Genomic DNA, 12,177 nt, shown 5'->3' on the forward strand with positions numbered 1-12,177 from the left:
AAGAGTAGATAAACAAAGACAAGAGGACAGATGTAAAACATTGATATTAAAAATCATGTAATGTTATACTACAACACACTACAACTTATAAAATGAAGTTAACATATTTCAACTATATTTTATAATGTATAACAACTAATCTATAGTAAAGATAAATAACAGACTTTCGTTTTAAACGTCCAAAAATTTTAAGGCATCAAATAATTTTTTACAATGCAGACCTGAGGTGACATGTCCACTAATGCCAAAGATGAGTCTAATTTTCTCTTTTAATTTAATGTGTTTAAAATCTACATGACCCCTCTACCTTAAACCTGAGCTACAGTGGAAGAAAAAATAAATGAACATCTGTTGTACATTTCTACTGAGAGCAGGTATTGAGTTTTATTACTGAAATGCCACTAAATTTGTTTCAGTAGCGTGTTTTTATTTTGTTTTTTACAAATTTTCATTACTGCAAAGCAGCAAGTATGTTTACTAAACATCCAGAAGTGGCGCAGTAAGTGACTCTTAAAATAATTTCAGGTTTCATGTTACTGTTCAGCTGTTGCATATAAAGTCACAATGGCGCTGAGTTTGGGTAAGACATTTCACCAGTGTAATGTGTTTAAAGTTTATTCAGTAATCAGAATCTTATAATGAAGGCACCTAATCATGTTGTTTAATAATTACATTGTATTTCAGTAAAGTTTTATGTGCTTAAAGTTGAAATATTGCATGCATTTAATGCACACAATTTCTTTGTAATACTCAGTGTGTTTACTAAAGACTTAATGTGTAACTGTTTAAACACACCACCTCATTTTAAAATAATGGTAACACTTTACAATAAGGTTGTGTTAGTAAACATTTGTAAATGCATTAACTAACATGAACAAACAATGAACTAATGTGAGTAGTAACAACGCTTGATTTGATCCAATGTATTAAATGCTGAAATGAACATGAACTAAGATTAATAAATGCTATAGTAGTATTGTTCATGTTACTTAACACATTAACTGATGGTTAACAAATGCAACCTTATTGTAAAGTATACCAAAATAATTAAATTCACCACTTTTTATGTTGACCTCTTATCATTTTTCTGTTGTTTTTTTGGTCTTTTTCAGAATTAACACAATACCTTTCAACACTGAAAGAGAGACGTAAGTGTCACAATCAAAACAATGATGTTACAGTATTTGCATTTGTTTATTCAGATCTATTATTTCTTTGTGTTTTTCTCTGTTCATTTTTTATAAATACGAATCACATCATTATTTTAAAGCTGAAATGCATTCAGGGCTTCCAACTTTGCAGTTCAGCTTAATATCAATTGAGAAGGGGAGATGTGTAAGACACTTGGCTATTCGATTCATAAGCCCTGTGATTTGATCTCAACTCTATATTTAGATAAATACATGGAAATAAAGCTTAGGACATGGGTTGAAAATAAACCAGCATTTTTAGAGTATGAATATCTAACAGTGTATTTTATATATATATATATACAAAACTCTTCCCTTCCCTCAAGAAAATTAACCATGGGTTTTCTACAGTAAAAACCAAACACCATAGTTAGGGGAGACCGGGTATGATTGTAACACTTTTTTTCTCCAGCACCAAAACTACCTTTTAATTTTAGCTACATGTCTGAAACTTTTAGACAATGTACCCACATTTGTCTACTACAAATAGAAACAGTTTAAATTTCTACAACTATGTCACAGACTTTTTGAGATGACGACAAATACAAGATGGTCCTTTGTTACAACCTACCCCATCACTGTCACCCATTGTTTAGCTAGCTGTATTAGCATGGTGCTTTGAAATTAGCAGAAGGTTGATACACCATTCTTTACTAGAGAAACTGAAGTTTGACTTGATACAACGCATACAACATTATCTACAACAGTGGAAGTGCTAAAAAAAATATTATCTTGTTAGTTTTTTTTACTTTCTTAACTCAGAATTAGATTTTCTGCTGTAGCTTTAGGAGAGATGGCAATACAGATGGCAACACCTCCATGAAGGATCATAAAGGAAGTCTGAGAAACCTGAAACTGTCACATGACTCCTATCTTATCCCTGATTCCTGGAATTGGTAGTGTTACAACTCTCCCCGTGTTACAACTATACCCGGTCTCCCCTACTCCATAGTTAAAAAATGCCTACCAAAAATTATCCATGGTTTGCTAGAACCGTGGTTACAGTAAACTGTTGAATAGTTTATTCTTATCAATACATTTCTCCCAAAAAACATGGTTACTACACTTTTGTGTTCATTTGTCTACATTGTTCATTATAGTAAGGGTAGTGGATTTTCAGGGGTAAATATAATGTTACATGAGTTATTGTTTACGTCTTTCCGGTTAAATCTGAGCCATGACAATAGACATTTCAGTACTGTTTTTTTCAACACATCTTCCACTGTTTATTGGGGCCGTGGGATTAGGAATCAAATTTCCCTTGATCTTTTGACATATAGCAGGTCTTGCATGGTATCATTAATAACCTGCAAGTTTTATAGCTTAAAACGCTATAAAATCACAAAAGCATTTAGGAAAACTCGCTGGACAAGTGACGCACATAAATTGATCCCTGGACAAATACTAAAGACATTTTCAGTGTATTGTCTGTAATTTGTAATTTGTGTCGTAGTGAGGACATCACAATAAAAAGTTATCGTTCAACTCTTTGACACCGGGGTTTCAAATGCAAATCAACATTCACAATGAAAAATTTCTGCAAACTGGAATGAAGCAGAGATCAGGGAACTCCTTACTATCCTAACTGCAAATGTAGAAAAAATCCATTAAAAGGGCACAATTACAAATACAATACACGTCATGTGACTATGGGATCTTTACGGGATGTGTGTGACATACGCACAGATTCAAGAAAATCGCTGACAGTGAAAATAAACCAAAATCAAATGATCTCAGATAAATCCTGGACATATTTTCCGTAATCTGTGTTTGAAAGAGGTTTTTGTGTGTGTGTGTGTGTGTGTGTGTGTGTGTGTGTGTAAGGGAGTGCGTGTTTGTGTGTGTATCATGGACACTTAGGGCTCTATCTTACACCCGGCGCAATGCAGCGCAAAGCGCGACGCAAGTGTCTTTCGCTAGTTTCCACCCTAATTTTCACGTTTAGCGCCGCGTTGTTTAAATAGCAAATGCATTTGCGCCCCCTTTTGCGCCCATGGGCGTTCTGGTCTGAAAACGAGGTGTGTTCAGGCGCATTGTTGGCGCGTTGCTATTTTGAGGCAACTAAAATAGACTACGCCATTGACCAACAAAAACCTGGTCTAAAGTCTAAAGTCAATGGCGCAATGTGTTTTATGTTATTTAAAGAGCGCATTAGTAAAATGCGCCTATACACGGGAGGACAACGCGGGTTTGCTTATCACAAGGTACATGAATGCGCAGCAGCACAAAAATGCTTTTAAATATGAAAGATTAAAGGATTGAATGTAAAAGATTATTATTGAGTCTCTTGGACATAAATGAGGACTAATTATGAGACGTTAGAAGGCGCAAAGAGCTGCTTCACCTGCAGCCTGGTAAGTAAATAAATGCTTTGCTTTGAACAAATGCGTCTGTTTTTAAATGTTTTTTTTTAATGCTACCTCACGGATTTATTGTATATGATGACTCTGTATCTGTGGATATGGTGAGATGAGAAACATTTTTAAGTCATGCTTAAAAAAACTCTTTGCTAAAAAAAAAACGCTGTCCAAAGTGCTGAAACGTGAGGAGACGGGATCTTCTTCCTCCGCTTAGTTTTTCAGTTTACAAAGTCCGTCATCTAAATAGGGATTAGACATAACGCCAGCGCAACTGGCTTTTAAAGGGGATGAGAGCTGTGACTCTCATTGGTTTACTGCACGTTACGCCCAAAATACTCCCATTACAATAGGACCTACCCTATTCGACCATGCGCTCGGCGCAAAAACCATTTTTCCCGTCGTTAAATTAGCAAAAGTGGATTCGGACACGCCCATTTAGACGTTGCGCTGTGCGCTTTAGACAATGCGCTTAGATCGTTAAAATAGGGCCCTTAAGTGTAACCACATCACATTATAGAATTTTAACTTGCATACTTAAACAATACTAAAACATACTACAAAATGAATGATTTGCATAACTGTACTGAAATTTGGTTAATAAAGGATTAAGTGTTCCTAGTGTCACTATACCAAAACAATGATGTCACAACCGTAACTTCATCACATTTTGTAGTTTGTGACTGTTTCAGTTTCAATTTTATGAAATAACAACCAAAACATTGACTTAATCACAGAAAAGGGTGTTTGATGGTGATGGTCCTTTAAGTTGCACAGATTTTCAGACTTTGAAAAACATTTTTTATTTTCAAAAAGATGGGACCTATCTACTCACATCAGTGTTGGGGAAAGTTACTTTTAAAAGTAATGCATTGCAATATTAAGCTACTCACAAAAAAATTAACTAATTGTGTTACTTAGTTATTTTTCATGGAAAGTAATGCTTACATTACTTTTTTGTTACTTTTGCGTTACTTTTTCTCGGCTGGATCTTGATCTCTTTCAGGCCTCGCAGGTGTTTTTTATGACTGAAAAGTTCTGCATTCAGAAATTGCATATTTCATCACAAAAATGTCGAGCTCTGGCCTGCCATCTTAGTTTCTGACTCAAACTGTTCCCAAACAGTGCATAATGTGACTATGTGTAGTTTAATTCAGTACATAATTTTTTTAAATCGAATTGAGCTAAAAAAGTAACTTGCATTACTTTTTTGAAAAAGTAACACAAATATTAATGTGTACATTTAAAAAGTAATGCGTTACTTAATAGTGATATTAAGTAATATGTAAGGGATAATCCACGGCTAGCCATGCATTAAAGGGTTTTAATGCACGACGTAGATTCGAAGAACCACCCGACGCGTAGCGTCATTGTATTGCTTTTATTTAAATGAATTAAATGAATGACATTAAATGAAAACAAAAATCAAACAGTTGGAAATTTCGAAGCGATGTTTTAAAAGAGATAGACAGAGAACTGAAAGAGAAGCACCAGAGAGAGAGAGAGAGACGTACTTTAAAGAGAGACGTGACGCACTCACGTCTCTCTCGCTCACTCGCTCGCTCTCTCTGCAAGTGTAACTGTGTTACTATGGTAACCAATGTTTATAGTAGTGGATTAATTTCTAACTGTAATCAAACTGACTGGAACTACCTGTGCATTAAACGGTTTTAATGCACACCTTCCAGCCAATCAGAATCGAGTATTTAAACAGACCATGGTATAATATTACATAATGCACGTTACTTGTAATGCGCTACACAAGTTTCATGATTTAAAAATGAAATATTTTTTGAACTTCATTAAAAAAATTCTAAAAGATAAAAAAAATTTATTAAACTAAAAAAGTAAATTGCATTACTTTTTTGAAAAAGTAACTCAAATACATTTAAAAAGAAATGCATCACTTTACTCATTACTTCAGAAAAGTAAAATTACATAATGCACGTTACTTGTAATGCTTTACCCCCATCATTTCTCAACATATAGCTACATAAAAATGTAGAGGTGATAAAATGGACTGAAACGTAGTGACATGAAGATGCGTGACAAATCTTTTACACAAGTTTCATGATTTAAAAATAAAACAAATATTAGATAAATAGATATTTTTTTAAACGATGAAATGTCTTTTCAATTCAATTTTCACAAGTTGAAATTTAGGAGTTAGTGTTTGGGACAGCCACCTCCCAATTGAAAGTACCCAATAAATGATGATTTCATGTATATTAATCTTATTAATAATAGTTTTAATAGATAATAGAAGAATCTTAGTAAATATCTAAGATTTGTGTTTTTAATTCTGCACTCCCAGACCTCTGATCGTTTGTTTTTTACATTACAGAGAGCACCGTGTAAGTTTGTGTTGTATGTGTGATATTGATGAGTGTAAATAATAAATGTGTGATTCTTCCCTGCAGTGAATATTGTTCTGCTGGGGAAGAGTTTTTCCGAAAATATAAAAGTGACCAACTCTATTCTGGGGAAAGATGTGAGCGACATTTACTCTGAGTATTCAAAGAAGCACAGTTTGAAAATCATTGAAACAGTGGAGAACAGACACATCACAGTCATCATCTGTCCTCATCTGCTCCACCCGAATCTCTCATACCTTCATATTAGACAGATAGTGAGAGAGCATGTCTATCTGTCTGATCAAGAACCTTATGTGTTCATACTCGTATTGCAGCATCATGACTTCAGTGAAGATGACAGCATGAAAGTGAAGTCTGTCCTGTATGCATTCAGTGATCATCAGGCGATAAATCACACAATTGTGGTGACTACCGATGATGAAACACACAGCTTCAGTACGTCTGTGAGATTCAATGCATTCATTTATCATTTAACAAAGGAGTGTGGAGGAGGACACCTTCAGTTTAAAGAAAGACAACATGATTGGCGCTCCGAGATTCTGTTTAGAAGGGTGGGTGAGTTACTCACGGAAGAACATCCCAAATGTGAAACATCAGGAACATCTGCTTATCAAGCGCTTTGCATACACGAGAATTCAGAGAGATCACATAAGGAGGATTTTCATCAAGATAAAAAGACGAGAGCTGAAAGAAACATTCTTACTCATCGTAAGTATTCAAGATTGTGTTTATATATACAGTTGCGAAACATTAGTAACCTGATAAACCACCATTTTTTATTATTTGTTTTTCAGCAACACTAACAAAGCTGAATTTGGTGTTGTGTGGAAATGATAGTATGCTAAAGGCGACTGTGTCAAATATTCTACGAGGTAAAATGGAAAACCCTTTCCATCAGAGATACTTCAGTACACTGTGTGTGAAGAAAGAAGAGAAGATCCATGGATATCAGATCAGTGTTGTGGAGCTACCAGCTCTGACTCAACTCTCAGATGAAGAGAGGAGGTGTCAGTCTCTCAGCTGTGTGTCTCTGTGTGATCCTGGAGTTCATGCGTTTCTCATCATTGTTCCTGACGGTCCACTGAAAGATGAAGACGATGAAGAAATCGAGATGATCCAGAAAGCATTTTACTCCAGGGAGCATCTCATGATGATTTTCACGACAGATGTTGCTGCTGACAGAAATGTGACTGAATGTCGAAGATTGATCAGTACTTATGGAGGACGATACAAAATCTTGGGTTTGAAAGAACCTGAGAAATTTAACCTAATATCAGCAGAACTGTTGAAATATATAAAAGACATGAAGACTGAACCATATTCACTTCAAATGTATGTCAGAGCTCAAGAGAACAGAGTGAGCCATGAAACAGAGAAAGAATTTAAAGAACAAATGATGACGATGAAAAATAAGATCAAACAGTTGGAGGAGAAAATGCGTGAGTAAATAAGTCATTTTTTTTAAGAATTCAGCTATCAGTGTAAATTCTAACATCTCTCTGAACGTATTATTAGTAAAGTTGTCTTAATATTGCTGCTTGTACACTGTAAAAGATTCCTTGTTGCACTTAAACTTAAATTTAGTTGAATCAACTCGAATTTACAATTCATTTCAACTCAAATCCATAACTTCTTTGTTCCTATAAATTATAAAAATACATTTTAATTAGCTTAAGTTATAAAATTTTTTTTTTTATCATTTATAGCAACATGAAAGTTGAAATGATTTGTAATTTTTAAATTGACCTGCAACAACTCTTGATTGACTTCAAATTTAAGTGCAACAATGAATTTTTTTTTTACCGTGCAGGGTAAATAAAACAACGTATTGATTGTTTTAAGTGATGCAAACTTAAAACAATCAAATAAAGTATAAAAAATTAGGTGTTTTCACACCTAGTTTGTTTATGCCCTCCAAACATTCTCAAAGCTGTTCAGTGTGTATATAAACTTAGTGCTCTCAGATCCCCACTAATAATGGCGCTTTTCCATTGCATACTACCCCACGGTTTAGTTTAGTTTGGGTCATGTCAGCTCACCTCACTTTGGGGTGGTTAGCTTTTCCATCGAGTTTAATATCACTTCGCAGTGGGAGGGATTATAGGCGCGTCGTTATATTTGCGCTGCCTACTGCTGTGACATCATCCAAGTGACAGCGTTGTTGTACATTCCCTTACATTTATTTATTTCTCAGTCCACCACAAAATGAAAATTGGCCACCACAAATAGATGTTTGCACATCAAGTTTATAACTACCTCTGTCTCACATGACAGTTTCTGTACAAACACCCGTGACGCCAGTCGACGGCGCTCCGCTGAGCCTCATTCAAGTTGCATTTAAGCATATATAATGCGGACGTGCACGTCGCGAATGTGCCGCCACAAACTGCAAGTCTGGAAAAAACTGTTATGGTGTCCCGGATTCTCAACCTGTGGATGTTTTTCATCGCTAAAAGGGTGTTGGGAAACTTATAGCAGAGCACAGATGACAACATGTTTGCTCGAGACAGCGCAAGCTAGCAGTAAGCTAAAGCTAATATTTACATTATAGCGATGACGCTTCTCTCAGACCAATCAGTGACCTACAGTGTTTTCGCGTCACGTTTGGTATCAGCTCGGGTCGCTTGGAACCCCAACCGAGGTGGTACGAAAAAAGTATTGGGTACTACGTACTGCACCCAATGGAAAAGCTCCCAAAAGTAAGCTGACCCGACCCAAACCAAACCAAACCGTGGGGTACTATGCAATGGAAAAGCGCTTTAAAAGGACCAAAAAGTGAACTGTACCCAGACCACATCCGGAGCTTTTGCAGTTCAGTTTCTTTGTAACATGTAAAAGCAATGAGGTCCTTGTCCGCTTTGCGTGCCGTTTTGTACATGCCAACTATCCTCAACACATTAAAATATACAGTAAAAGCGTTATGTTTTTGCAAAAAACGTAGGAAAGAGGCTATAACAGAACTGCACTACAATGTTGTGTTACGTCAACATGTAATAAAATAAGTGGTTAAACAATTCATGCAATCCGTGCATGCAATCCGCGGATACATTTATAAATATATACATTGGTGTTCAAAAAATTTGCAATGTACTAATAAAATTGAATAAAGTGCAAAAGAGTTATTTTAAATGTATTGTAAACATTTAACATTCAATTCCAAAACAAAGACAAAATGTATTAAGTCTGTCTTGTTCTTTTAAAGGGAAGCAAAGAAAAAGAATGTTAAAGGAATAGTCTACTCATTTTCAATATTAAACTATGTTATTACCTTAACTAAGAACTGTTGATACATCCCTCTGTCATCTGTGTGCGTGCACGTAAGCGCTGGAGCGCGTTGCGACACTTCGATAGCATTTAGCTTAGCCCCATTCATTCAATGGTATCAAACAGAGATAAAGTTAGAAGTGACCAAACACATCAACGTTTTTCCTATTGAAGACGAGTAGTTATACGAGCAAGTTTGGTGGTACAAAATAAAACGTAGCGCTTTTCAAATCGGATTTAAAAGAGGATCTATTTTGTATGGCGTTAAAGCACTTTTGGGAGTACTTCGACTCGGCGCAGTAACACCCTCCCTCTCCCATTATGAGAGGGAGAAGGGGAGCGGATTTTTCAGGCGAGTTGAAGAACTCCCAAAAGTGCTGTTCCGCCATACAATATAGTTCCTCTATTAAATCCGCTTAGAAAAGCGCTACGTTTTATTTTGTACCACCAAACTTGCTCGTATAACTACTCGTCTTAAATAGGAAAAACGTTGATGTGTTTGGTCACTTCTAACTTTATCTCTAAATGGTACCATTGCATGAATGGGGCTAAGCTAAATGCTATCGAAGTGTCGCAGCGCGCTCCAGCGCTTACGTGCACGCACACAGATGATAGAGGGATGTATCAACTCTTCTTAGTTAAGGTAATAACATATTTTAATATTGAAAATGAGTAGACTATTCCTTTAACCACTAATGTTGTCACACGTTAACGTTACACAGCATTGTAGCACAGTTATGTTATAGCATCTTTCCTTCCATTTTCCCAAAATTATGTTTTGAGGATAGTTGACATGTAAAAATGACTTCTTTTTAGATTTAGATTTTAGATTTCTTCTGACTTGTGAAAGCATTGATGTCCCATCAATAATAAAAATCTAATCACAAACGGACACAAAATGAACTAACTGTACTCAGACCACCTCTGGACGACTTTTAGGTGGGCCTGAGATCACTTGATTTGTTCACATATACACACTGAAGTCAACAATAGTCATGTCATTTTACCAGAGAATGCTTAACATCTCCAAAAACGTCTTCACTTATCACAAACCAGTTTGACTTTTTTCATACGTGTACAGAAGCTCTCAACAGCGATTGAACTCTTGTTCTTGAAAAAATAAAATATTTAAGTTTATAGTTTAACTGGAACGTAGTCTGAGATATTCCTACTACATAAACTTTTGACTGACTTTGCAGAAGATCTGGAGTGTCTGAGAATCACGCTGATCGGGAGAACTGGAAATGGAAAGAGCGCAACAGGAAACACAATACTGGGAGTAAACCGGTTTCTGAGCAAATTAAGCTCGGATTCAGTGACGGCTGTTTGTGAGAAAGGAGTTTGTAAAGTTGATGGTCGTTCAATAGCTGTTGTTGATACTCCAGGTCTGTTTGACACAGAAATGCCAAATGAACAAGTGATTGATGAAATAGTAAAATGTGTCTCAATGTCAGCACCTGGACCTCACGCCTTCATCATTGTGTTGAGTCTGGTGAGATTCACTCGAGAGGAGTCGGCCACTGTAGATCTGATCAAGATGATCTTTGGTCCTAAAGTTTCACAGTTCAGTATCGTTCTGTTCACCAGAGGAGATGAACTTGAGGAATCTATAGAAGATTATGTGAAGAGCAGTAAATCTCCTGAATTTAAGAAACTGATCAAAGATTGTGGAGACAGATTCCTAGTTTTTAATAACCGAGAAACACATGACAGAAGTCAAGTTTCTCGACTGTTAAACATGATAGAAGAGGTGAAAAGAATGAATCAGGGGCAATATTTTTCTAACAGCATGTTTGAGGAGGCCGAGAAGAGGATTAATAAGAAAACCGAGAAAATAATGCAAGAGAAAGCGGAAGATATTCAGGCTCAAATAGACGAATTAAAAGCCAAATATGAGACTGAAATAAAAAACATGGGGGAGAGACTGAAGCAGGAGGAAAGAAGAGCACCAGAAGCACAAGAGATCAGAAGAAATGAAACACTGAAGAGAAAAGCAATGGAGGAGGAATTTCAAAGAAGAATCAAAGAAATGATCAAGGAACATGAAGATGAAGCCAGAAAACAAGCAGAAGAATCGAACGAGTTCAGTAAGAATCATGTTCAAGAGCTCAGAATAGTGCTGGAAAAACACCAAAAACAACAAGAAAGACATAATAAATTATTTCACCGCTTTAAAACAGAAGGTGAAGAGAGAAAAAATAAAAGATGTGTCATTCTGTGAAAGACACAATTATGCTAAGTATTTAAGTAAACATTATTGCATAATATTTTACACAGTCCCAGATATAAATTTTTGATTAAAGCAAAGATCCTAGCAGGTTTAGTAAATTAGTTAATAATCCCATTTACAATTCATTTAAACTTTTTTGACAAGACGTTGTTTAAATGCTGAAAATAAAGTTTAATTGGCTCAAGTTATTTCAGCTTTATTTTTTATACTTTATAATGCAATAAGGATTTTTGTTTTAAATGGAAATTTACTCCAAGAGTAAATTTTACTAACACCGATTTAGACGCATTTGTGAACAATATTTGAGTCTTTTGTGTACATAGAAAAAGTTTTGGATCTTTAGCTCATGAAAAATGGTGGCAAAAACAACAGTGTTGGGTTTATAATTTTGTTCAGTGTATATGTTCTCCAATAAAACAAAACTGAACAATACAACAAGCAAGATAATGCGGTATTAAAAAGATGATAAAGCTGTGATCTTTCTTTTTGTATGGGAATAATGACCTTTATTTGACATGTATTTGGGTACTAGGTGTTAGTAATCATTATCATATAACTTTGACAATTAATTTTATTTACTGAAGAAGATTAATAAAGCTCACAGTTTCCCTGAAGATGTGATGAGCTAGGCTGCCAATGATATTAATGTGAGCACAACATCCATGAATTATATCGGATTTTGAATCAGTTTTATCTGTTTAAAGCTCCTGCTTCTTGAGCAGGAAATCTGGAACCTTTACTTAAAGCATCTTCGTCTTATT

The 12,177-nt window shown here is 35.5% G+C and overlaps 1 protein-coding gene across 1 annotated transcript; it reads left to right on the forward strand.

The window, feature by feature from the left end:
• Positions 1-527: 527 nt before the first annotated feature.
• LOC135771321 (GTPase IMAP family member 8-like) lies at positions 528-11,891 on the forward strand. The gene is made up of 5 exons (XM_065281520.1): positions 528-580; positions 1,113-1,148; positions 5,968-6,630; positions 6,717-7,361; positions 10,386-11,891. The coding sequence occupies exons 1-5, from the start codon at positions 565-567 to the stop codon at positions 11,405-11,407; spliced, it is 2,382 nt and encodes a 793-aa protein (XP_065137592.1). The 5' UTR covers positions 528-564; the 3' UTR covers positions 11,408-11,891.
• Positions 11,892-12,177: the final 286 nt, after the last annotated feature.

This window comes from Paramisgurnus dabryanus, chromosome 8 (genome assembly GCF_030506205.2).
Source record: "Paramisgurnus dabryanus chromosome 8, PD_genome_1.1, whole genome shotgun sequence".
Classification (NCBI taxonomy): Eukaryota; Metazoa; Chordata; class Actinopteri; order Cypriniformes; family Cobitidae; genus Paramisgurnus; species Paramisgurnus dabryanus.